Raw genomic sequence first — 27,313 nt, 5'->3', positions numbered from 1 at the left:
GAAGGGAAAAGCACTAGGTCTCATACCATTCGATGGATGCTGCTCTGTAATGCTGTAGCAGTGTCAGGCATGATCAGAAAATACCGGAGCTAGATTCAGAGTCCTTATCTGTTGTCAGTGTTATTCTTTCAAGTGGTGATGTTTTGGGTTTTTTTTTTTGCTTTATCTGCCTTCTTCCTACCTTTTTTTCCCCTTGGATTTGCCCTTTTCCTCTGCCTTGGCAAGAAAGTCTGTCTGCAATCTTCCGGTATACGCAAGCTGGGCTGTTTCTGGGAAGGAGGGTCAGCCTTCCCATCTGTAATCACTGTTTTATGACTTTCACTCGAGGTGTTAATGCAGATCAAATGGAAAACACTCCAGCAAGAGCGTTACAGCTCGCGCTGCCCCGTGCATGGTCCCAATCGTTAATTCTGGTTATAAGACCTAAAGGTAATTCTGTTTGCTCTCCTAATGCATGGCAGCTCTCCCGGTGGTCCAGCGTCTCTTTTCTCCCATTCCCATCTTGATCAATTGTTTGCAAATAATTAAGCTTTTAAGAGATAATGGTAGGAGCTAATGTACACAACAAAGTAAAGGTCTCAAGTCACTGTTTATTGAACGGTGGTACAATTTGCTTTGGTGTCCCAAAGTGATCCAGAGTGATAGGTGGACTTGCCAACTGGAGTCAGTGCAGTGTTTTTAGACACACACTTCCATGTGTATATATCTATATATTTATATATTTCATAGACTCATAGAATATTTCAAGTTGGAAGGGATCCATAAAGATCATAAAGTCTGACTCCCTGCTTCTCGTAGGACTAACTAAAATTAAACCATTTGACTTGAGATATATATATATATTTAGATATCTTTAAATGTTTTATACATATACACAAAATATAATATACCTATGTACGCAAATATATACACATATCTCTGTGCCTATGTCTTTATCCCTTTAAACAATCATTAGAAAGCTTTTGGAAGGCACCTGTCATTCTTACATGGGTGAAATAAAGACCAACAGCAACAGTTTTGACTGAATTTCCTATTTCTTCATAAAATGGCAGTTCTCAGGGTTTCCCCCTTTCTCTCTGTTGCAGTGTGATGTCTGCCTTTGCCTGTAGCACAGGCCTTCCCAGCCCTGTGGGTGGGAATGCAACAAGGCTTTGAATGTTTTTATAGCAACCTAGCCTGTGGCATGCTGATTCTTTGTCGAGTCATTTTTATTTTATTTTTTTTAGCTTACAAAGGAACAACTCATACGATCCACAGAAAGCTTATATAATAAGGATGCCCAGCATTTGAGATTATTTTAAACCACACCAAATCATAGTTAAAAAGCCTGCCGCATTGTGAACCTTTAGCTAAGAGGGATTAGCTACGTGAAGTCCCAGTCTGTCATGTGATTATGGCAATTATAGATTTATCATGAAATTAAAAGTTTATGCTGTGCTACAATATGAAAAAAAAAACCAACCAACCAACAAACCAGATGACCTTAAACATACCGCAATTTGAGGAATTTGGGGGTTGGGACTTTTAAAGCAATTATTTTTACAGTGACTGTATTATTCTGATGGCTAATTTTATCCAGTCTTGTCTATTTGGAAAAAAAGTCCAGAACAATTGAAAATTGCTTAATGGAGACAGAGTTCCCAATTCCAATAGCTAGAGGCTGTCTAGTAATTATTGCTTGCTGCATGAAATTAGACACAGTTTGTTCAATTACTTAAAATTAGATCACATGTAAGGTGGCAAAGCGAAATAAGAAAAAAAAGAATTTTGTCCTTGCTTGATAGCAAAGTAATGAAATGAGAAGTAAGCTATAAAGATGAAAATGTTACAAATCATCTCTGTAAGGTTTTTTTTTTGAACAGAAGCAAAATGTTGTGTTCAGATAGGTGGACATAAGTCAAGTACGACTGTTTGTTGTGGATGAATGTGTGTATAAGGCAGACGATAAAATCCATGCTATATTTTTGCATGTGCAAAATGCAAATTACCCATAAAAAAGAAGTAAAATCCCCTTCCCTATGTCTTCCACTTTGCAATTCTGGAGCTGTTTCACATACATGCAGAAAATACAGGGGTTAGTTTACAGGTGTGCAGATTATCTGTGGGCTTACTGTCAAGAAAACAGTATTTTTAAAAGAATGGGAGATTCCACACCATTTTGGGGTGAAAAGAACTGTATCTTTTGGAGCTGGAGACCACAGTGGTGGGCTTTGAAATGGGCATGTTGGGCAAAGGGAAGTTGCTGGGCTTACAACAAAAATTCCTATTTGGTAAAGTGAGGGGATGCAGGCTTGTAACGTAGCTATTAGATGTCAGATTATGCTGTTTACAAGAATATATAAAATCTGCTAAATAGTTACAATACCAGTAAGATCGTGGAATTTTACGAGGTTTTAAATTCTTACGCTTTACAAGGTTTCAGTTTACGTCTTGTGTAATATTATGCCAAAGAATACATCCAAAGAATATAGGAATGTTTCGGGGAAAAAACCAGAGTTGTGTGTATAACAGCAAATACTTTGGGACAACCAGCTGCTAATGGGATGTTGGGACAGGTCTAACCAGTTATATCAAATTATATTTATTTAAATGTTATTAAGTACCTTGTAGCAGATCAGGTCTGAATCTGATGTGTGCTGAGACTTGGGTGTCCAGGTTAGGAGCTGAGCCAGATCCTCAAAATGGGTTTTTTTTCCTGGGAATTTTACATTTGCAATATTTGGCCCTTTTCTTTTGGGACAATGACATTTTTTCATGGAGGGAAAGAACAGAAGTTGTATTTCTAAATTTCAAACTTGGATGTGGTTTTTGCTGTTGATTTATTAGGCAATCTGTATTCATGCAGAAGCAAATTTGCTGAGAAAGCAATCAAGTTCTCACAAGAAACTTAACTTATGATTGAATTTTAACATTATCTTCAATTAAACCAGTATTTATTTTCTGTCTCTTAGGATTAGTGCAGCACAGCTATGTTAATGTCAGGCAAAAATGTGCTGATCATTGACCTTGCGTTGGCCTGTGTTCAAAACCCAGGCGTTTGTTTATGTTCAGGATGCTGATCTTATTTGCAAATTATTTTGGGGCACTGGCAAGATTTGTCTTCACTATCTCAGAAAACCTCATTGTGCTTTAGTTTTACAAAGAAGTGTTTTATCATATTCTTTATTGTTCTGTGAAATACAGAAAGAAAAAAAATAAGGTGATTTGACTCTAATCGGTCATTTGAGACAAGTGCAAAAACTTTCAACTAATGCAACAAATATCCTTCTTGAGTATCAAGGTACTGCCAGTATCCTAAGCAGTTATTTCTCCACTTCACTAATCTTTATAATTGGCTTGTCTTTTACTGCCATTAATTAAGTGATGTAGTAGCCCATTAATAATTATAAAAGAGTGACACACCTCAGCATTTTCACCTTTCAATAATAGATGTCACGCTTCTGGTTTGGTTTTTTTTAATTTATTTTTAATTTAAGATAAAAAATAGGCAAAAAAACCGCATTGTTTTAAATGTGTATATTTATTTTGGTGTCTTATAGCACCCTTACCCTTCAGAAGAACAGAAAAAGCAGTTGGCACAAGACACAGGGCTCACTATACTTCAAGTGAACAATTGGTAAGTAATTTTCTTTAGTGTTTCTATACGGCCACTGGCACCCTCCGGCTAACGCTTTGCATTTTTGAGGACACACCTTGGTCTTGTCTGCTCCCCCCTGCCAGCAGTTTATTGATGCAAAAAGAATATAGCTGGGGGAGTGGTTTCAGTTATGGGAACTAGGAGGTTTGCTACCGCAGAAAACAAGCTGTATTTATTTTCCCATCACTTGGGCAGATTTCAGTGGATTTGCATTTGGATACCAGTCCTCCTTCTGGCTGGGGATGTGTCACCTTCAACAAGAAGCCACATCCATTTTGAGAATTTTGGTCTTGGAAGAGATTGAGATGTTGGGTGAAAAAAAGGGGCAATTGGCCCCATTTCTGCAGAGTGTATTGTTATTTTAGGATGCTGTCATGCATTTTTTAATGTTGTTAGTGGGGTTTTTCTTTTTGACTGACAACCTCCTGTCTCTTTACCGGTTTGATTTAAAAGTCCGGTTTTTGAAAGCTTGAATAAACTTTGAGGACAATCTGGCTCTTTGCTGCTGAAGTATGGTGTGGAGCGATTTGTTTTATTTATTCCAGCTCAGGGTTGCTGGAGCCCCTGATTTGTTGTAGTAGTGATTTGTTTGAAGGAAATCGGGATCAGTGCTGTTTCTGCAGTGGATTTTGGGTTGCTAGCTGTCCAGGACGTGGTGAAGGCAACCAGTGAAAATTACTCGTGATTTAAGTACAAAAACACAACGGCGATCCCTTAAAAAAAAGTTTGATTTGTTACCGTTTGTAACTACATCGAAATGCAGGTTTCTCCCACTATCCCAGAGCAAGTGTCATATTTGAAGTGTATTGCAATCTAATACCTTGTAAAACTAAGTGTATCTAATTAATTGTCGTAATATTTTTAGATTAGTGTTTATGATGGGAAACCTTATCCTCTTTGAAGTAATACCCAGAAAATGGCCAAGGCAAATGGCGAGCCTGCTGGGGAAAAGGGAGGGAGGAATGCCAGTTTGCAGACAAAAGTATTTTTTTTCCGTTCAATAAGTGTCAGAGATTAATATTACTGAAGCTCTGATTACATGGCCTAATCCATTTTAGTGAATAAATTTGGTCTTGATGTCCATTGCACCTACATTAACAAACCCTCCTCTCTTAGAGAGAGTAGGAGCCTATGGGAGAGATTTCAGATATATTAAACCCCATTACAGAAAATGTAATTTCTGTCAATATAATCCCATGTATTCTTCAATTTAGTACTTTAGAGATAACAAGCTACTTACAATATATTTGCCTTTGGAGGATTAATTTACAAAGTGCACTATCTGAGAGACGCAGGCGGGCTCACATAAGCATAGCTTGTAAGGGTTATCAATTTCTGTGACCCCACAGCAGCCCTGGGAGATCAATTTTTTGAAGCCCTTTAAGACACTGAATAAAGAAAAATACCAAATACTTAGTGTATGTGAAGTATGCTTCCAAGATACTTTAAAACAGAGGAATAAAAGCCTCTAAATGTAAAATACATGTTACAAGAGAACATAACCTGTGGTATTTTGGCTCAGGCAGGAAAAATTAGTGTTTGCTTCAGCTTTACATCCTCCCACCTTCATCCAGGCAATACCCTAATTTATATGATTGTCCTTCAGTTTAATGATAGGTGCTTTGGCCAGTTGAGAAGCCACATATGTTTGTCGGGTCTTATTTAATGATGAGGTGAAGAAAGCATGTGCTGCTTCAGAGGGGTCTGGGAGCATAGGATTTGGCATGGGCAAGTGTGTCAGTTTAGGATGGGCCATCAAATAAACTTTTTGAAATTATGAACATGGATGCTTTGAACTAAAGATGGTGGAATTTCTCCAAAGTGACTTTCCAGGGTGTTTTTCAGTACCCATCTCACTTCGGATTTGAGGATTTTTCACTCTGGCTTTGTGTCAGATGTGTTTTTAGAAGTTCCTTACGTGCAAGGATAAAAAAAAAAAAAAAAAAGTAGGTCAAAATACATTATAACTGAAGTCTTGTGGATGTAGGGCAGGCTTCCTCTGCTTGAGCTGGTTTGGTAATTCTGCTGTGGTGTTACAATTGTATAAATTATTGAGACAATTCCCCTTCCCTCCCCAGCCCTACTAAGATTTAACACTATAGGTACAGTCAGGGCTTTTTTAAATCACAGGTGGTGGGCAGAGATGCCAAAATAAGGTAATTCAGCCCCTGTTTTTTGTAATGGACGCTAAGGAGCAAGCAGACTGTAAGGCCATTGACTCAGTGTGCAGGTTGCATGCACGCACACACACACGTGCAACCTCAGGAAACATCCAGCCATGGGGTGACTAACAAGCTACTCATCCCTTCCCATATCCTGGGGGGTATGGGGAAACCCTCTCCCAACCTTTTGCTGAATCCCTTTTATTCTAAGGCAGTATGCAGGAGAAGAAACTCTTCTTGCCTAAATTGTTTGCTGCAAGGACGGTCTAACGTATCATTTCTGGTTAGCTTTGCCTTTCTTCAGCGAGCTCATAAGTCATTCAGCCACGACTTGCAAAAAATTTTGCCTTCCTCCTTAGATTCTTCCAAACTTGTTAACACACATGTACATTTTTGTATTAATGATGAGTCATTGTAAATCACTGTTGCAGAGATTAAATAAAATGCTGAAGGGCAGGCTGGGTGCAGATCAGTCATAAATTATTGGCAGCAACACAGCATGTGGGAATACATGAAATGTGCATGAAAAACATAAACTCATGTCTGGTAGCATGGTCGTTAGCCCAGACTGGGAATGCTGGATTTTCTGGATGGAATTAGAAGTTTGCCACAGAGCAGTCAGTGAAGAGAGCATTTGTTTTCTGCAGATTGAAAGCACTTGAACAATTTTTTTGGTCATATTTTGAATGCCTTTACAGTGTGTGCTAGTTGCATACTTCATTTCTCTGCCATAACGGAAAAAATGGTGCTTTTCACATATGGTCTGCCCGGTGTTCGGGCTCCCTGGGTTGGTGCACACAACTCCTATTAATGATGGAGGAGTCACAGGAATGGGATGATGATGTGAGACGTGCCAGAAGATGCATCAGTGGTAGGGCACGTCTTTAAAAATACCACAGTTTTAACTTGACTGTTTTCCTTGGGTTGTTTTATTTGTTTAAAGTAATTAAATAATCCGTGGAGGGTTTTTCTTTTTTTTTTTGTTTTTCACATGTGACAATTTTGCTTCCGAATCACCAGTGTTGCCTTTTAGGACCATCTTTTTGGCACAGTCGGATGTGTCTGTCATGGGAAGAGGGAGCCCCTACCCTGTTGAAAAAAAAAATAAAGTCTATGGCAGGTAGAAAGGTAGCAGAGTTCAAGATGTCATTAGTCTAAATGAAGCCTTTGGGTCTCCATCTTGTAACTTGTTTAACCCCACAGCAGTTTAGGGTTTGAAGCATGGTAACATGAACTAGAAGGGGCACTTGTATGATCTTGACAGTGTTCCATATATGGACATGGAAGGGACCTGACCGAGTACAGGTTAATAAGGTGCTTTTCCCCGGTGGTAAAAGCTGTGATTGAAATATCCAGAAGGTGCAATCCAATCACTTCTTACCTCAGTTGAGAGGCAGCCAGGCTATATTGAACAATCTATACAGTTTTTTTGTTTACTACATCCCAGCTGATTCTCTTCTTATTAAGAACTAATGGTAAATAATTACTGGTGGTACCAATGGAGAAGAGAGAGCAGTTCTCATCAACGGCTGCATTAGGTGTCAGGTGCTTGTTTATGTTTTAGGAAAGTCTAGGTACACACAGATAAATGTAGATTTGTAGAATAATGTGCCTATATAACCTTTCTATATATGCATGTCTATATGTGCCTACCTCTCTAAATAGGATTGTGTACTACTGCGTTAAAATGATCCTTAAAAAAAAGATTAAGTTTGAAGATTCAAATCCTTAAAGCTTCAGCCTTTTATTAGGTGTTTCTGTTCTGATTTTTCCAAAATACCCTTGTGCTATCTAGGGCACAGACCAGACAATGATGAGCAGCTAGTCAATATTTTATCTTACCCTCATTCTTCAGTGCTTCATCTGTTGAGCTGTATTCAAACCATGCTTGAAGATGGAATTAATAATTACTGCTGGGTTTTCCTATGGTGCTTACTGCTGTAATACCCAAGTCCTCCCCTGACCTCCGCTTGCCTATATATGCATACAAGGTTGTGGGTCTGCATGATATTTTTACAGTTCCCCTGCGAAGAGAGTGAATGATGTTGTCCCAGTTCACAGGTGAAGAAGTGAGGGTCAGGGGGGTCCACATCCAGCACAGCCACTGGCTTTGGGTTGGTCTGAGACTGCAAAATGTCTCAAGATGACAGCAAGTTATCCACATTTAAGGTTGAATGACCACTGAAACTTTTGTAATTCCCTAGTTTTGAGTGCCTCAGCATCTTAATTGCCAACCTCCAATGTTGAGTATGGAGGAGAGATGCAAGAAGTCAGTAAGTGCTGATGAAAAGTTTGGGTCTGGTGATTTACTCAGTAGCTCCCGAGCAGTCCAAGGCAGCAGCAGAGCTGAATCCTCTTCTCCAGTGCAGCATTCAGCTGCTTCAGCCACAACTGCTTTGCTTTTCTTGCCATTTGCTGCCTTATTCATTCAACTTTCACGTAGTTTATTTCCTGTATAATTTCTATATTATAGTGTCCTGGCTTGTTCTTACAACAAATGTAAACATCATTGGGGTGGTTGAGGCATTGGGCCCTATCAAAAATTGTACTGTGAGCCGGTAACTGAACTGTTTGCATATAAAGTAGATTAAAGAATATGGTGCAAGCAGCTCTAGTAATACGGTTTCCTAACTCTTCAGTTCTTGATTTTATGGCCTTGGCTTCTTTAAGTGTCAATTTTGGGTATAAATTCCTAGGCTTGCAAAAAGAAAAAAAACAACACCCAAACCCAAACCCCAACCAAACACACTGGAAAAAATGATCAAATAACGTAAATTTCCCTAATCTCGTTCTTGGAGACAGCTGAACTTATTTTTGCTAAAACTTTAGAAGGAAGAAATTGTAAAAGGGCTCCAAGACCAGCCTGAAGATGAGTTTGAAAAATCCAAGACAGGTTTGCAATAGGAAGACCAAACCACTTTACTGTCTGTAGCACAGCCAGCTCAGGGCATAGACACACAGAAATACTTTATTACTCTTTTAGCCCAATCACAACTCCGCTCCAGCAGGAATTTGTCTCCTACTTCTGTTTCTTTGCTCATGGGTAAGCACAGCGGTAGAGCTTTGCTTCAGTAGTCGCATGGGGCAGGGGACAAAGTGCTTTGCTGTGGCACAGGCAGGCAGGGTGGCATGGTGGGGACGGGAGGACTTTGCACTTCTCATAGGGGATTGCTCCCCAGCACCCAGCGATGAATGGGGAGCACCACTGCAAGGGGTGTCCTTCCCATCTGCTCACCAGTCATGCCTGGCCCGGCTTGCAGATGGCGGGGTTACAGATGGAGCAGATGGAGGGATGCAGATGGGGCAAGTGGGGAGGATGCAGATTGGGAGATGCAGATGCGGGGCATGGGGGAAAATGCTGATGGAGCAGATGGGAGGTGCAGATGGAAGAATACAGCTGGGGGGATGCTGATGGGGTTCATGGGGGAAGTGTAGATGCCAACAGATGCTGTTGGGGCAGATGGAGGGATGCAGATAGGGCAGATGGGGGAAGGCAGATGCGGAGACGTGCAGATGGGGCAGATGCAGAAAGCCCCTGCCCACACCTCTGCAGAGGTGCGAGGGAAGGAGAAACAGCTGCCATGGCTCTCTACCCTGCCATCTTTTGGAAAACAGTCCCAGACCCCTGTTTTCCCACTGTGTTTTTTTTATCATAGCATGCCCTGGTGCATCTGAAGCACACCCCAAACACCCCCAAATCCATGTGATAATGTTGTCCAGTGATTCCCATGTTTTGAGCCCCACATCAGCCCCTTGGAGGAGATGGAAAGGCTCCTTCCTGGGGCTGGGCGTTTAGCGTAGACATCGTCTTCACTCGGTTCCTTCACTGAGGGTGATACCCCGAGCAAAAGGCCAGCACATGACCAGTGCACCACTTTAGTCCCACTTAAGCACTATTTTTAGGGTGTAAGTGGGGGAGGAGGCCGGCAGGGAAGGAGCATAGCAAAAGCAGGTGCTGGTCCTATACACAGGGGTGGATTTTCACTCCCGCTGCCTACCAAATGGCAGGCTACAATAAATAGGCAAGATACTCAGTTTGCTGCTTTGCAGAGCATGTTATACTCAGGGATTTTTAGTCCTAGGCGAGTTTGTTATCTGCTTGTTTTCAGATGTATCTGTTACTGCTTTTGTTGCAGTAAACAGATTAAATGAGAAAAGGTCAAGATGCAATTTGAATCTGTGTAAGAACATAACAAATACTTTTCTCAGTAATCAGATACAGTAAATACAAGTACTTATTTACTTGTAAATGTTAAAACATTCACAAATTATCCTCTCAACTTCAGCAATAAGAACTTAACCGTCAGATTTTGGAAACTATTTACTTTTCTTCTCTATGTGATTCAAGAATACATATGCAGATGTTATTTAAACACTGTTTTGTTAATGGAAATACATGCAAAAGCAGGAAAAAATATAAATAAGAAAAAATATATGTTTCAGGTTTAATGGATACATATTGTTTGTTATTCCAGAGCAATATAAGACAGTAGGTGTCTGCAACGTGGAGATCATCTCCCAGCCCCCCCAACCCCACAAAACCCCAAGAAAACTATTTAAAAAAGGATCTTGCTGGGTGAATTGTGTATACCGTTTGAGCAATTCAGAATATGTGCTGTAAATTAGCTGTTCTAAATGTACCATGTGCCGGGCTTTTCAAGCAGATTCTTACATTTATGTTTTCACTAAGTCTTAGCTAATTGTTATGCCTTTCACCTTGAATGCCAATTGTAATAATAATATTACATCTGTAGTCTATTTCTCTGTTCTTAAATTACAGCAATCAGGAATACTCACTAGGTAAAATCCTGTATAGTTACCCATAAGAAAATATTGAAATCAGACGAAAAAATGTTTAGCTTGCATATTGCCTTAGACAGCCCTGGAGAGCTGCCAGGCAGCCAAGGTATTATTAGAAAAGCTGAGCAAATAGCTTGCAGGGGGAAGAATTGTGAATTTAGAGCCATCAGGTACAGTTGTATCACTGGATTTTAGGCTGGTATTTTCTTTAATTCAGTAAAACCATTTAAAAATACAGTGCAGTGGTTTAAACGTGCGGGGTTTGGTTTTGGCGTGCAGGTTTACGGAATAGTGATACGGTTTTGGCATAGAACATGGGTGTTTTTCCAAAGGGGGCAGATTGTCGGAGGAGGTGGATAAAGAGGTGTTTTGGGGAAATGCTCCACTTGACCTCCAGGACTTCAGGTGAAGCAGAATGACTTTCACCCTGGAGAGCTGTTAGACTCTGGGTTTCTTGCTCAGTCCAGCCTTGGCAGTCTCCACACACCCCAAACTGCCCCAAAACAGGGGTCAGGTGCACCAGGAGAGGGTATTTCCCCTAACTATTGCTCTGACAGCCCCTGGATTCAGGCTGGACAAAACCAGCAGAGGAAACACCATTTATTCCAAGAGAAAATGTCGAATCATTTTGCATAAACTAACAGACTAATTAGTGGCACCCTGAGCATTAAGCAAGTAAAATAACTGGTGTTATTTTATTCACACAGATGCTTTTTTTTGAGAGGGGGAAAGGTCGGTTCCCACCGCATAGTGTTGCACAGTGCAAACGGGGTTTACCTGCCAGTAGTCTTGACTAACGAAAGGCACTTGGTGCTTGAGATGTTAATATGCAGCCAAAACCCCCCTGTTTTCCTTTGGGCCTTCCGTCCTCTTCTGGGGTGGTTTTGTACCTGACAAACATTTTTTTAGTCGGTGCATTAATATTCTGTAACGAATGTTCTGTCAAGTGGCAGGGAAATAAGATGAAACAGCGCTGTGCAAATGTTCACCACTTGCTCTTTCTCCACTCTTGCCCTAGCTTTGCCCTGCAGGATCAGCGTAGGGGTCAGAAGGCTTTGTTTGCTACTTTTTATTTAAAAAGGCTGAGAGTCAGGTGTGAACCATCTCAAAACGAGAGTTTGGCTTAAAAAAAAAAAACATCCAGGACACTGTTGTGTTGTGGAAGTGCTGCATTACAAGCAAGGGGAAGGCTCTGCATCATCTTCTGTAAATATAGTTCTCAGCGCTTGGGGTTTTTTTAGTGTGATAGATGCTTCTGTCAGGAAAAATACTGTCAATATATAAAAAAATAGTAAGAAAAACTATGTATCCTCAAGATATTAAAAAAGAAAAAAAGAGAGGAGAGTAATGGTTTGTCATTGCTTTGCAAGTCAGGTTTTGGTCTATTCTTGTCATAGCTATCTGAAGTGTGTTTACATATAGTTTGCCTTTCTGGTATTTTGTGCTTGCACAGACCTGATCTCCACCTATTTTGTGTCAACAGTCGCTGAAATTGGTGTAGAGCAATTAAACGTTGTGAACTGAAACACCAACACGCGGAGAAAGGTGCCCTCAGAGACCCTCTCTCGCACTTACATCAGACGCTCGCTCCAGGCTGCACCTGCATAAAGCAAACTGCGTGGTTAAAAAGTCAGCCTGAAATATTAAAAATGGGGCAAATGTTGCCTCCTTCTTGGCTAAATCAATTTTCTCTTCTCAAAAATGAAACACAGCCAGAGGCGCAGGGCGAGGACGTGCTTTCGAGGGTGTGTGTTTTGCCCTGCCTGCCCTGGAATGATTTTGGTGTAGATGATGTATAGCTGGATATACCAGCGTTAGCGTTAACGAGGCTTCTGCCTTTTATTTTACTTTTAAAAAAGAAAAGAAACGGCAGCAGATGCTGCTGGAGAAATATTACTTCCGGAGTTCTTCAACGAAATCTAGGTCATGTAACAGTTTTTCATGGGTTATTTTTTTTTTTCCCTGCCCAGACACTGTAGCCCTTGTGGCTTCTTTGGCTAGTGATAAAGCACAATAGCAATAGCTCCTTTTAAATTCAGGCCTGTCACAGAGATGTCCGACTTCTCACCTGGTTTATAATGGTGGTTTATGCCGTCTGGGGGCTGATCCCTAAGCTTTCTGTGTCCCATGGTCTCACAAATTCTTTTTATCGTTGACGTTCCTCCGACCTCCCCATGCATGTTTTGTTTGCGTTGTTTTCTGAGGATGCCTTTTCTCCTGCCCTGAAGAAAATGCTGTCAGGAGTAGGATTATAAGCAAAATGAATTACTTCACTTAATGGGAAATTATGTTTAGATAAAATAGATTACAAAGTAGGTTATTAGTCGTGGTTAGAAAGCAATGTTTTGAAGTAGAATGTCTTAGAGGGGAGTTCATCCAGAAGTGTGGGGTTGTTTTTCAGGTTGGCTGTGACTCAGAGTTGTATCTTTTGTGGTTTCTGGAAAAAAAAAAAAAAAAAAAGGAGAAAAAAAGAATTCAAACCAGTTTTGCAGGTGCCCACATCACACAAAAGACACCAATGTGCTCGTGTTTGTTGTCTCGGTAGTGGTGGTGAAGACCCAACCACAGGAATCACAGCTTCCCTCCTGCGCCCTGAGCCAATGTGTCGGGCTACAGACCAGAGCGATGTCAAAGCATATTTTATGTACGAATCACCGGTCCCATATAGGCGTTCATTTTGTTTTCGCTTTGGGGGTTCTAGGAGTGTTTTCCCCCAAAGACACCTGTCAGGGCTTTTGGTTTGGCCACCCTGTGTTCTCTTCTCCTTGTCCTGCAGGCTGGAGGAGCTGGTGTGGGGTGACAGGGTACAGTTACTCCATACTCCTTAAGTGGTCTTCTGGAGGTGAGAAGAGCATGAGGAGACCCATCCAGGAGTGCGGACAGAGCATTTCTCACATCCTTCAGTGAGCGAGAACATCTTAAACCAGCAGCCAGATGTGGGGGCAGCCTCTTTGCTTTCACTTGGGTGGGAGGACCAGGCACAGCTTCCTGCTCCCATGCCGTATTTGTTATAGGTAGAAGTGAACAGGGGAAAACTGTTTGGACAAGGTTCCAAACTTGATGTATGGAAAAAGCCTTGGACATCAAAGGAAGGCTCTGTGTTTAGACAACTTGTGTGGCAGGAGAAGGCTCGGAGATCATGCAGGCATCTCTTGCAAACACTATATTCACTTAAATAAGAGATTATACTGAATCAATAAGAGGACAAGGAAATTGCTGGAAGAGACAGGAGTGTTTTCAAAGTAGCAGCAAGTATTTTGCTATCAGTTTTCACCCATTCCCAGTGTGATCCCTGCTGTCAAGCAGGACTCGGGTTATTGGTTTGATGCGATCTGCTAAAGACAAGCTGCTGGGTTGCACTGGTGGCATGCACGAGACCAGGACCTGAATTATGGAGTCCAGATGTGCTCTCCTGAAGGTTCAGGTGGAAAGCTGAGGTTCAGATCCCTCTCAGAGCTGGGAGAAAACTATGGGCTGGGAGATGTACATTGCAGTCTGGGCTGCTCTCAAAGCTTGTGGAGAGCCTGCACTGTATGGCACTGAGTTGAATCGCTCTCCAAATCTGCAACGGAAGAGCAACCAGGCAGCATCAGTCTTTGGGCACTGAGAGCATTTTTGTGGGAGGCAAGATTTTGGCTGGTAGCGTGTTGTGTACCCAACCGCAGTGCTGTATGGGGTCCAGTCCTGTGCTGGGCAGGAGTTAGAGCAGCCTTAGTGCTGCTCTACTAGATGAATCTGTGCCATATTCCTTAAAGGCTAATTGTGGCACACGGAGATCAGCAGAGTACAGCTGCGCTGGGATTTGGGAGCAGGGAAGAGACGGGAGGTCAGCTCCACTGGCGCTTTGCCATGTAAAGATTTCCCCTTACATCATCTGGCTGCCGAGGGCGAGTTTACATCTGCTTTGCACCCTGAGGGAATTGCGGTGTCAGGGAATGAGGTTGCTGCGAGCCTTCCCCGGCGCAGCCGAGACCTGCAGCACAGCCTCTGCTCCAGCTCCCTGGCATTGCTGGGGAGAAGTCTGGATGCTGGACCTGGATTTTCACCAGAAACTTTCCATGTTGGCTGAGCTTTTTGGAAGACTGAGTGGGATTTGTGGATGGGAGGGAAGGAGGAGAAGGAGGAGAGCATGCCAGAAAGGCCAACAGCAGCTTGCCTGTGATGTGAGAGGACACTGGAGATGGGCAGAGCAGGGAGGTGCATCTCCAGGGAACCCTACTCCTGGTGTGTTGGCTCTTCACTCCTCCCTAGCGAGTCCCTCCCTTGTTTTTCATTCAGAACTAACCAAATAAATACAAATATGCTTTAACTCCATCCTGCTGGGGAACAGGGAAAATTTTGCAAGACAGGGAAACTGTTTTCTGCCCAGCTTCCTTACAGAAAGACCCATTAAGCAGCCACCAGCTGTGAGCCCTATGGAGAGATGGGGCTAGTGGAGCACTTGGGCCGAGGAAAGAGCAGGGCCAGCAGCTTGTGGGTCCTACCTCGATGGAAAGCCATCAGCTGTCCCTTCTGCGGCAAAAGCGTGAGCCACTCAGGCAGTCACCGCAGCAGCGTTGTGTCCTGTGGGGCTGGTGGCAGGGTGCTCCACCAAATCTGGTCTGTTTATTTGGAGGTAGCATGCCTGCCACGGTGATTTGAGAAGAAAGCATGGTATGGAGCCAGGAGAGAAAGCAGGGCTTAAGGGCTTGGGAGGAGAACAAGCACAGGAGGTGGCCAGAGGTAGAGCTGGTGCATATAGGGCCAGTCAAATGTAGGGCATAGCTGGCTCACTTACAAGGAGCGCATACCTGATCCCATCTCTCTGCTTTCTATTTTTGCACTTGATATGCTTGCTACATTAGCAGAGTTGGCTTGCGAGAGATTCAATAGCACTCTCGTGCTTTAAAGCAACTTTTCTGAATGCACGACATGAATCCATCGGTGGGGTCACATAGTAATGCTTGAAGTCAGAAGCTATTTTTAAAACTAAATTGCAGAACCACACATGGCTTTCATTAGTGCTTTACATCAAATTTGTCAGCTAATTAGTGGTTTTTCATCACTAGTTTTTGCATAGTATTTTATTTGTTCGCTCTTCAATATTGTCTTGCGACACCCCCAGCCTTATATACAGTCCCTGGCACTGATGCTGCTGGTAGAGGAAGGAGGGAGGGGAGAGCTTTCAGGAGACCTTCCTGATCCTCCTGATGGATAGACTCACTGCCTTTGGAGTATATTCCGATATTACGTGTCTGGAGTGGGCGGTTAGCAGCCCATGTACTCTCTTCCCTCCCTACCTCCATTTAGTGTTGTAAATGATCTATTGCAGTCCTGAACTGTCTTCGGTTCAGAGGAGGAGGAGGAGGAGGAGAAACCAAGAAAAGTTGCCAAACATGACTTCATAAGGTTTGACTTTAAATTGAACAAAGTTTCTTGAGTGTCTTGGGTTTTTTTTTTTTTGTCTTTACAAATAAAGGGAGTACAGAGAGCATGGATTGCTAATGACTGGTAGTTACGGGTCATTAAGCTCACTAACTGACTTCAGGATCAGAACTTTCTAATAACGGCATTAAACACTCTTTTAATGTTTATTTCTCATTTTGGGGATGGGGAGATGTAATTACCATTCAAAAGTCTGCAGTTATTTTTTTTGTTCATAATTACAGAGGGAGCTTGCTACTTTTAAGGCTGTTTTTAAAACATTTGAAAGTATGCGGTGAGATAATTTCTTTTTTTTTTTTTTCACTGGCTCCTTTAAAAAGCTCTGGAAAACAAATACACAGGAAAAAATGAAAATATGTTAAAATAAGGAATAAAGCAGTTACTGAAGTGTAATAATCCCTGTTTACAGCACACTTTCCATTTAAATTGTTTTTATTAGAGATAAACCTGTTAAGCGTTGAGGAATTAAGTGCTGAATAGAGAAGGTTGTTTCGCTGCTGCATAAATGAAGGATCCCAGTATGCAGAAAAGAGTACAGCTGGTTTTACAAGTGAATTATTTGCCAGTTTGAAGGGCTCTGGTTACTTTGGTGTCTGTTATAAAAATGATTTGTTTGTTGTCAAGAGGGATAGTATTTTTTTCAGAGCAAGAGACATTTTAGCACTGGGATTTGTAGGTACTGTGGGCTTTCTCATTGTCCTTATGCATGGTTTGTTAGAAGGAGCTCAAGGAGAAAATGAGGCAGAGAGATTTTTGTGAATTTCTTGGCACTGTTAGTGATGCACAGACTTCTGGCATGTGGCGCTTTGGGACAATATTGAGAGGGAGCAGGCTATGACTCCAAGTATCAGAAGTTAGTAATGGTGTGAAACGCTCCTCATTTGGGAGGGCTGGGAGGAGAGAAAAATTCAATATACCGCTAAGTCTCAGCATCTCCTTTCAGACAGCTGTTCCTGGAAAATTTCATTCAAAGACTGCAAATTGGAAGTCCCCACAATCGCTCTGTCGATTCTTGAGCAAAGGTGACTTTAGAAATCCGTGACAGCGGAGGAAGGTCTTGTTTTATTCACTCAACAGAAGTGAAATACAAGGGGAAGGGAGAAAGAGCAGATCTGTGCCGAAAATGTCACTTGGGCTGTAACCTGAGCCTTAGTAAGCTCTGCCTTTCGGAGGGTTTGGTGACCCTCTGAAAATCCTTGCTCTCTGGCTGCTATTATTGTAGCCAATTTCCAACTAAAATAAGTCTTTTGTCATCACTAGCCATGCCGCCTCTTGCTGAGAAGAAACAAAACTTGTGCGTGGCAGTGAGGGCGGCCAAGCTGAAGGTCAGAGTGCAGAGGCGGATTGCTGCATCCCTGGGGCCAAGGCTGGATCTCACCCGTGGGACCGGCGATGCACCGACTGGGGAGACTGCCAGTGACCTCTGGAGACAGACTCCAGGGAGAAGCCTAAGAGAAAACATCCTAGTAAAATGCAAATTGGAGAAAAGAGGGCTTCATCCTCCTTTTTAGGGTTATGTAGGTGGAATAGCTGGGTTTTTCTTGCTTTTTGGGACACGGCAGAAAGCACAATCTTGTGCATCCAAAGGGGCAAGGAAAAGTTAGCTTGAAAAAAAAAATAAATACTTTAAACGTCTGTGTTTGCCCAACTGTTCAAATGTTTCCTCCATGCCAGATACTTCCTTGCAAAATAAAAAAAAAAAAGGAAAAAAAGGCAAGAAAAAGGAACCCAAAATGTTTTTGCAGAGTTCTCAGTTCTTCTTGGGCTGGGAGATGGGTACAACTTGTACACTGAGGGTTCTAATGTTATTTGTGCCGTTATTGATTCTGCTCTTTGGGGGGAAAAAACCCAAACCAAAAAAAACCCTTCCACATTGAAGCAAAGCTACCAGTGCATAGAGTCCTGGTATGGGGAAAAATACTTTATGCAAGTCTTTGAGCCTTGGTGGGTCTTTACTCACATAAGTAAGGTTATGTGGCTGTCTTGATCATTAAATTAAGTTTTATGCTGAGTCATATTTTGAGAATACGCCATGTGAGTAGCACTTAGTACACAAGTATCTTTTTTAAGTCCTGATTCCTCTGAACTTTTAAAAATTGGAGTGATTTAGGGTTTCTTTCTCTTGAGATAGGTGAATGTGAACATAGAGGAAGAGGGACAGTGAGATTTTTCCTGTTAGCTTTTCTGTTCCATCGTTTTTGCTGGTGTTACATCAGCCTGACACTTTGGAAATTCAAAGAGTGATCAAAAGATCTTGTCCCTTCTATCAAACAAAAAAACCAACCCAGAGAGTATGAAGAAATTATCCCTGTGCCTGTATATTTCTGCCGCAACAGCTAATTCACAATTTTGCTTGCAAAGAGTTCTCAGATGTGATTTGTAAATGCAACAGCGCTGCACTGTGCTCTCTCAAGGCAAGCCACATTAATAGTTTTAATCTGATGGGTTCTTACAAATTCCAGGTTTGGGTTGCAGGAAGAAACTTGAAAGTGAATACTTTCTTCCTTTTTTTTTAATGCATAGTGGTTTGGAGTCTACTATAATGCAAAGTAAAGCGTTCTGTTACAAAGGCAGAGAGGATGGGACAGAAGGTTAAAGGGCATCCTGGAAACAAACAGCTGGACCAGTTTATTTAAACAGATACAAGGATGGGGAGCTGACCTCCGTTTGACTTCTAGTGGGAGGAGCAAGAATGTCATTTTATTACTTTGCCCAGAAGGAAAATGTTCTTGCGTCTGAATTCCCCCCGAAGACATCCAAACACTGGGCTGTTTGGCAGAATTGCTACTTACAGAAAATACTTACACAAATGCGTAGGAAGAAGATAACTGTTAAATACCTGTGTGTAAAATGTTCTTAAAGCAGATATCCCAAGCGATAGCGTGGGGCAAACAGGTGAGAATATGTTTTACTCTAGGCATGTCTTGTGGGTAATTATTAGTAAATTCTAGCTATATAGTTTATTATCGAGCCCCCCTTCTTACCAAAAGCACTTGTAGTTTGGAGGAGAAGGAAAAGAAGGTTGTGGAGTTGGGGCATATGTGCTTAATGTTGCTCAGGGTTTCTTTGGGGTAAAAGCTTTCGGCAAATGAAGGTTTTGGTGACCAGCCAGTCTCATGGCTACCGAAAACTCTCCCCTCCTGCCACAGTAACAGGTTCCGGCAATCGGCAGGAGAAGGATAGAGTAAACACAGCAGGAGCCTGCCAGGCTTGCAGAAGGAAATGTCTGGGGCACTGGGGTTTTGTGTTGTTGTTTTACTTAGGAGAGTTACTGTGAAAATTGCTTTCTGCAAATGCAGATTACAGATATTAAACAATTTTCTAATTGGTCATGGAGCTAAGGCAGCTAATGGGGGAAAAAAAGCAGATTTTTTTTAATTGCCTATTTCACATGGTGTTTGTGCTACACCTGTGCTTATAATGAGAAAGGAGAATTAGTCTAACCTTCTGCTCACATGATTCTAATTTTCATGGTTTGTACAAGGTAATGATAAACTGATTCACAACACTGTTTGCTGGAGTTCTGGGGATGCTTTTTTATTGGAAATGTGTAGAAAAATTGATCCCATACTGTTGCTGACAAAACATGACCTAGTTCAGGTGTAAGGTTTCCAGATCGGCACCTGGAATTGGTACCTTTGAGCCCATTTTCTCGAGACAGGTTTGATTAAGACTCAACATCTTGATTAATTTTTGCGGGAGTTGGGGTGATAGGAGTCAGTTGGGAATGCGAGGTAGGAGGAGACTGAAATTGCTGTGCTGGTCTTTGATGAGGGCAAAACAAACAGCACGGGGCGGTGGTTTGTGATTCTTCTCCCCACCCGGTGTAGGGGACTGGGTGGGCAGAGCTGATTCCTGCGGGAAGGTCCTAGTGGCTTTATCTTTGTATTAGGAAAGCTGCTGCTAAGCCACCACAACCAAAGGCAGCAAAAACAAGCACCAAATAGCCCTCTGTGGACTTGGGCGTTGCATTTTGCAAGTGTAGTGTGGTTTTACCAACACTCACGCTTCTTCCTTTACTAGTAAATGTTCTCGCATACAAGTTTTTATTATTCTTTTTCTATCGTAAAGAACGTAAAGTCTGGTTATGAGACTTCATCATGATTAAATCTCAATGGAGATGTTTTCCAAATGGTTTTTAACTAAGGTTTCTGATAAGCAAAACTGAAAGGAAGTTCTTTTAATGCGCTTCAGAGAGGTTCCCAGCCATGGTTTTGAGCCTCCTGATTTTAGTGCCACGAGGACTGCCCACAGAGGAGACCGGGGCACTTGTGATCCCTCTCCTTCTTTCGTTTTGCTCCAAATTATTTTGAATATTCCTTTCCCAAATAAGCATTGCAAGACTAACTGAGGCAAAGAGCTACAAAAATGCAAGGAGTACGATTGCAGATGGCTATTTTAAAAATGACTGTACCTTTTTTTATTTCCACAGATCTGCTTTTCATTGTTCAGGGGGAATTTTCAGTAGTCCAGTAATTACAGTTTAACAAGATGTTTGCTGTAAATGGTCAGGCCTAGCTGGAGAAAACAGGATTATAAATTCAATTACTGTAAAGCTATGACCTCGCCTTGACCCCTCAGACTTTGCATAAAGAGAGGGGGGGCGGGGAAAGCCCACCAAGAAATGGCTAGGAGGAATGCACAGCTCTGAAGTCCCCAGCAGTGTGACTTAGTGGTGATAAAACTCCAGACGTTCCCTCATTTGATGGGGTTCTGCCATCACAGTTCATTATCTTAATAGTGGGCATTAAAAGGGAATTAGGTTTGCAAGAGGTAGGGGCAGGTTTTGATAAAAAAAAAAAAAAAGAGAAAAAGAAGTCAAAGGACATAAGGCAGAAATGGCACTAATGAGGGGGAGGTAGCAGATGCCCTCACGAGCATCTCGCCGGCTTCACCCGTTTGTTTGGTTTGGGTTTTTTTGTGTGCCCTTCTGAATTGAGAAGAGCATTGCTGATATTGTTTCCTGAAAACTCAGCTAATTCCCCCATGAAAAGATGAAATGGAAGTGTCCAACTGTGGTAAAAAGCAGGCAAACATAAATCAGCTCGGAAACCCCAAGCTCATGCTCTGAAAGGTCATCGGGGTTAGAGGTTTTGCAGTATTTGCATCCCCACGCAGCCGGACGGAGAGCACCGCGGCTGTGCGAGAGGGCTTGGGGATGGGTGGAAGTCGTCCCCTTCGATAACCATTTGCTTTCCTCTTTTTTCTTGCAGGTTTATTAATGCTAGAAGAAGAATAGTTCAGCCCATGATAGACCAGTCCAATCGAGCAGGCAAGTCCCCAATAGTAACTGTATTCAAGTCACGCATGCGAAAACCATCCTCAAGCCATTCACCGGGAGGTCCATTACCTGGTAAATAAATGAGAAATGAATGCTGGGAGTGATTGACAATTAAAATGCAACCAGCTTTGTTTCTTTACAACCCTCATCATTTTAATGCGATTAAAACATTTTGGGGAAAAAAGACACGGCAAATTCAAAACAAAGAAACTAAAATGATCCGCTCCATGACCGGACTTTACATACGCATTCAGAATGAATGTTATTATTTTTTTTTCAGTAGTTGTTTTGAGTTTTCCTTCCCAGTCCTTTCTGCTCCTGTGACCACTCCCTGGTGCATGGCTTGGTGTGGAATTGCTGTAAACTTTATTACCTGTCAAAAGGGCAAAGGGGTCAGAATCGCTTGTGGGACTCAGTAAAGTTCAAAGACATTCAATGAGGTAGAGCTTTATGTGCTTTAATAACCCAAGGCAGCTTACTTCTGAAGCGGGCTTTTAATGTACAGTTAAAACCTCGAGTTCAGGTAGTGGTACTTGTATAGGGTCCTTTTGTCCCTTGTCTCTTCTTTTTAGTAGCTGTCTTTTGGGATTGATGAGTGTTTAGGGTTTACTTCAGGGGGGATTTACTTTTACGTTTTTAAAAAATCTTAACTTCTCCCATGCTGGTTCTGTCTGGAGTCTTGAATCATAGCTCTGTGTGGGTATTTACCATTGAGGAACAGCCCGTTAACCCCGGTTGATTTTGTTTTCCAAGTCTTACTTGTCTAATATGCTTTTGGGCCAGTCTTCCTCTTCGAGTACATTTGATTATTTTGTTATTAGAGGTAAATATCTGGCACGGACATGTTCAGGTCCCGCTCTTAGAAAGGCACATGGGCGTAATTTAACACACTGCGATTTCAGTGTGACTATCCCAGCCATAAAATCCGGCTCCTGTACAGGTCTTTGCATTGACGTCAGCAGCAGCAGCAGCTGGAGCCGGGGCTCCTTGTGTCTCGAGATTTCGCATCTCTAACTTCATTTCCAAACTCTCAGTAGGAAATTAGGCCAAAACTAAGCAAGCTTGTTAGCCCGGCCGCTAAATTTGTACAGTTGGTGTTTCTCCCTCTGTTCAGAGCCAGCATCAATAGCTGTCTCACACAGTCCATGGGGGGGGGGGGGGGGGGGGGGCTGCGTGTGTGTCTTGAGGCTGTGAGAAGAGGTGACCCTTTCGGCTGTTGCTAAAAAGCAATATTCTGCACTTTTCCAGTAAGTCAAGGAACACCCTATAACCCCGATGGGCAGCCAATGGGAGGTTTCGTGATGGACGGCCAGCAGCACATGGGCATCCGAGCACCAGGTAAGACCCCGGGGGAGCATCGCGCCCCATGAGTGACCTCGGTCACGCCACCACAGGTAACCGCACCTCTGCCCTCCGCCGTCATCTCAGCTGCCTGCCTTGCCTCGCCTGTCTTCTGCCTGCCTTCAACACCGCCGAGGGAAACCGGGCATCTTCTTGCCCAAGTGGTCCTGGACCCTCTGCTGTGCTGTGTTTTGGAAAGGGGCTTTTGGCACTATCTGTTGACTTTGCTCATTCTCTGGCATCTTCTTGGATTTTTATCTCCCTCTAGGACCTATGAGTGGAATGGGCATGAATATGGGCATGGAGGGGCAGTGGCACTACATGTAACCTTCACCTAGGTAACCAATGGCAAAGCCAGGGGGAAGTAAGTACAAACGGGGTCTTTGTTCTCACTTTGTCCGAGGGATATTTGTCTCCTTGCATTTCCCTATGTTCTCCCTGCCCATAGCCTCATGCTTGTTCCTTCCTTTCCATCCATCCATCCTACGCCTGGGCTCCTTCGGGTTTCTCTCCCTCTGGTTCAGCTCAAGCTTTCCAAGCTCCCAAACCCCCCGTGCGCGCGCGCACGCCGTACATTGACGCCACCGTACATCGACGCCGCCATACATGGATGCTATTATCCATCCCCAAGCACATGACAAAACAAGAAGCAGCCGGGGAGGTGGGGGAGCCTGTCGTCTTGGCAACAGACTGATTTGCAAAATGTAAGCGGTCTGCAGCAGCGCAGGGAGAGGAAAGAGCATGTCCCCAAAGTGTCATAAATCTGTCTAACCGCAGTTGATGCATGAGTTACATTTCTCCCGCTAACCTGCAAGACACCAAAAAAGCCAAACAGAGACTTCTCGTAGGTAAAAAAAACGAGTAAAATAAACGGCAGCTTCACTTAGTTTTATTTTGGAAGGCGACGGACAAAACTTTGATTTTTTTTTTTTTTTCCAAGTTTATTTCTCTTTGTCTGTCCATCATAATGGGATTACGTGTGGCAAAGGAAAAAGAGAGAATACAAAATAGAGGTGTGCACAGCAGGCTATGGAGCTTAGCCCAGGCTAATTGACTATATCCAAATTAAGTATGCCATCACTTGCAGTGTGACAAATGGATTTGACTTATTCAGTATACAAAAATAGAGATCATTAATGCAATCTTCAGTGGCAGGCCTCGCGAAGAAAGCCTAGAAAAACTGTCCCAGTTTTTTTTTTTCCCCTCTTGTCTTTTTATAGGTGAAAATACATTATACAAATTTTTGTTTTGTTTTGTTGGTTCTTTTTTAAAACAGAGTAAAGCAGTTTGAAAGATCGAGGCACCGGTACCATGTTTAAGTAGTGCCTGACTCTGTTCCTCTCGCTCTCTTTCTGGAGTTAAAAGCAGTTATTTGGGCATCTTTGTTGTCCCCAGCCTATGTTAACGTAGGGTTTGAAATTACCCAGCCCAAGTGTATTTCGTAGTCATCGTCTTCTCTGGGCGTGAGTCAAAACTAAGTTTTAACAATTAGCTGTGAAAACATTCCTCTGAGCTTGGGAATGCAACAGACTTATTACCTCATCATGGAAATTTCTAGCTTAGTTAATTTAAATATTGTTTCTTAGTTTCTGGGTCAATTAAATTTAAATGATGTATTTTATGCTTCGTGACCAATTAAATTAATAGGTTATTACAAAAAATATTATCATCTTTTTTGATTAAAGAGCTGTGAGTACAGTATATTTTATAAGCAATTTTCATTAGTTCAAAACTGTTCCTTTAGGCTAGATTAAGCAGCTATTCATTGCTAGAGCCCTGAGACCTGATTCCAAGGTGTTCGGTGCATTCACAGCGCGCTCTTACTTAGAACTAAAGCCAATTGAACCTACTTAGCAATAGCGTATGCCTTTCACCCTTGATGATTATGGAGCTTATAGCTCTCCGAAACAATACACCTGTCAGTTCCCATCAGCTACAGCAATCCAAGCAGAAGGCAGAGGCCCACAGAAAGCAGGAGGTTTTATTGTTTTAGGTCCAATTTTTTTCTTATTGTTCTTCCAAACCCACTGAAAGGTTGACTGAGTTGCGCGTCTGATTTTTTTGGACAGAAGCAGGGAGGAAAGAATTAATTGATAACTGTTATTGATTATATGTATTTTTTTAGTGTGTTTAAAAATACAGGTTTGATTTAACAGTCGTCCTTAGTAATCCTATCAATTTCGGCTTCGTATGAGGCCTTTGTTCAGCGGTGTATGTGCTTGCTGTATAGCATCTGTTTGAATGGCACAAAAACTTGGGACAGATACCAAGTGATCAGGCTTGAGAGCTAAATAAATAACTGTTGATAAACCTCAACACCGGTTTAACCCATCTCTCCTCCCGAGCCCCTCATTAACTAGTACAGATTCCCCGCCTTGCATCCCCAGCACGCTTTTATAAGTGGGGAGACGAAGGTGGGTAGCTGGAGAGAGGCCGTGGGGAATGGAGCCCACCCGAGAGCCCTCCTGAGAGCCCTTGCAGGGCTTCCCCGGCTTGATGCCACCAGCTTGTGTGACGTTAGTTGTCATCAGGCTGGCTCTGCCTCCAGCGTGCTTCCAAATCGGAAGCAGCTCCATCACATATGTTCCTAACCATAAGAGCAGAAAATGGTTTTATCTCCCAAAACTCTGTATTTAGAGGTGGGAGGATGTTCTTGGGGGTTTTTTTGGACCTGGGAATCATTCCCATTGCTGTCGTTGTGAGTCCATACGTAAGCCTGGATCCCACAAAGGCAACTGCGCCCATGACTCCACGTCCCACCTTTGGCTCAAGCCCGGCCTTCCCATGCCCGAGTGGAGGAGCTTCACGGCCTGATGTCGGTAGCCGGTCCCTACCACTCACTGCCACCTCTTTCTCTCTACAGGGCTGCAAAGTATGCCAGGGGATTATGTGTCTCGGGGTAGTCCAATGGGTATGAATATGGGACAGCCAAGCTATACCCCACCCCAGATGCCCCCCCATCCCGCTCAGCTGCGTCATGGCCCCCCCATGCATACCTACATTCCTGGACACCCTCACCACCCAGCAATGATGATGCATGGAGGACCACCCCACCCTGGAATGCCCATGTCAGCATCAAGCCCCACAATGCTTCATACCGGTGAGCCGGCAGTGAGTGGACAAGTGATGGACATTCATGCTCAGTAGCTTAAGGGAAATATGCGTTGTCTGCAGCAACGGTAGATTTCAAACATTGTCTTTCTGCAATGACTATGGAGTTCTTGGCGTCAACTTTGGACCAAGGGACGTTCCGATTCTTCACAGGGACCCTGAAAAGCAGGAAAACACCAACTGAAGTCAACTTCTGGGGACATGCTAAATACCTATATAAGACATTAAGAGAACAAAGAGTGAAATATTGTAAAATGCTATTATACTGTTATCCATATTACGTTGTTTCTTATAGATTTTTTAAAAAAAATGTGAAATTTTTCCACACTATGTGTGTTGTTTCCATAGCTCTTCACTTCCTCCAGAAGCCTCCTTACATTAAAAAAGAAGCCTTACACTTATCCTGCAAATGACAGAAAGGGCTTATTTGCAGGATTTTTAGAGCATTAAAATAACTATGTCAGGCAGAAGAATCTTTCTTCTATCCTAGGATTTCAGCCATGCACACTCTCTATCTCTCTGCTCTCTCCTCCTCTCTCTCTGTCTGTCTTTCTTTCCTTTCTCTCCCTTCCTCCCGTCTCTCTTCCTCTCTCTCTTTCTAGCCTGGGGCGTGAATTTGCATGTCTAATTCATTTACTCACCATTTTTGAATTGGCCTGAACAGATGTAAATCGGGAAGGATGGGAAAAACTGCAGTCATCAACAATGATTAATCAGCTGTTGCAGGCAGTGTCTTAAGGAGACTGGTAGGAGGAAGCATGGAAACGGAAAGGCAGTGTATTTGAAGCCTAATTGTCACATCAGAGCATCCTTGTCCCCATGCAGCAACCACCACCTTGTACATCACTTCCTGTTTTATGCAGCTCGAAACATGGACTGAAGATTTATTTTTAATATGTTGACTTTCTTTCTGGGCAAGATATCGGTCATGTGTGCATTTTTTTTTTTTTCCATAGTCCCATCATGGAGCATTTATGTATACATTGTAAATAAATTTTGTGCAAAAAGGACTGGAAAAATGATCTGTATTATTGCAATTTTTTGTAAAAGTAGCAGTTTGGTATGAGTTGGCATGCATACAGATTTACTAAGTGGGATAAGCTAATTATACTTTTGTTGTGGTTAAACAAATGCTTGTTGATAGCCTTTTTCTATCAAGAAACCAAGGAGCTAATTATTATTAATAATAATCATTGCACACTGAGTCTTAGAGTTTCTGATTGAAACAGTTTGGATTGTATAATAACTCAAAGCCCAGTTGTAGTAGTTTGAGTGCAGTAATGAAATCTGAATCTAAAATAAAAACAAATTATTTTTTGTCATGGTGACTCCACTGCTTGCAAAATTTGTTCCCTGCCCCCTTCAGTATTTGTAGCCATTCTATCCCAAACTGGGAGCCAAGCACCTACCAAATTCAGCTAGCTCCAGAGATGCACCTATCATTTTCTATTTAAATATCAGCTTCCTATTTAAAGAATGTAAAACTAACACTGTGCTGCGTAAAGAAACTTTCTCGGAACTTGCACTGTAAATTGTCAGGATGGGAACTGTTGCCTG

At 42.5% G+C, this 27,313-nt stretch overlaps 1 protein-coding gene across 4 annotated transcripts in view; it reads left to right on the top strand.

Annotated features, from left to right (window-relative positions):
* Window positions 1-27,078, top strand: part of MEIS1 (Meis homeobox 1) — a 108,507-nt gene extending 81,429 nt beyond the window's left edge. For 2 of the 4 annotated variants that reach the window (XM_086460860.1, XM_086460859.1), the window contains 4 exons: window positions 3,540-3,616; window positions 21,237-21,295; window positions 22,553-22,642; window positions 25,509-27,078. In XM_086460860.1, the coding sequence (XP_086316986.1) occupies window positions 3,540-3,616; window positions 21,237-21,295; window positions 22,553-22,642; window positions 25,509-25,792 (510 nt within the window). In that variant the 3' untranslated portion in view covers window positions 25,793-27,078. Of the gene's footprint in view, window positions 1-3,539; window positions 3,617-21,236; window positions 21,296-22,244; window positions 22,266-22,552; window positions 22,643-22,913; window positions 23,010-25,508 lie in introns of all 4 variants that reach the window. The other 2 variants (XM_086460861.1, XM_086460862.1) reach the window with 2 other exon arrangements.
* The last annotated feature ends 235 nt before the right edge of the window (window positions 27,079-27,313 follow it).

The sequence above is a fragment of the Leptosomus discolor genome, chromosome 2 (assembly GCF_034619465.1).
Source record: "Leptosomus discolor isolate bLepDis1 chromosome 2, bLepDis1.hap2, whole genome shotgun sequence".
NCBI lineage: Eukaryota > Metazoa > Chordata > Aves > Leptosomiformes > Leptosomidae > Leptosomus > Leptosomus discolor.
The sequence above is the reverse complement of the archived record's forward strand: the minus strand, read 5'-3'. Positions and strand labels throughout refer to the sequence as shown.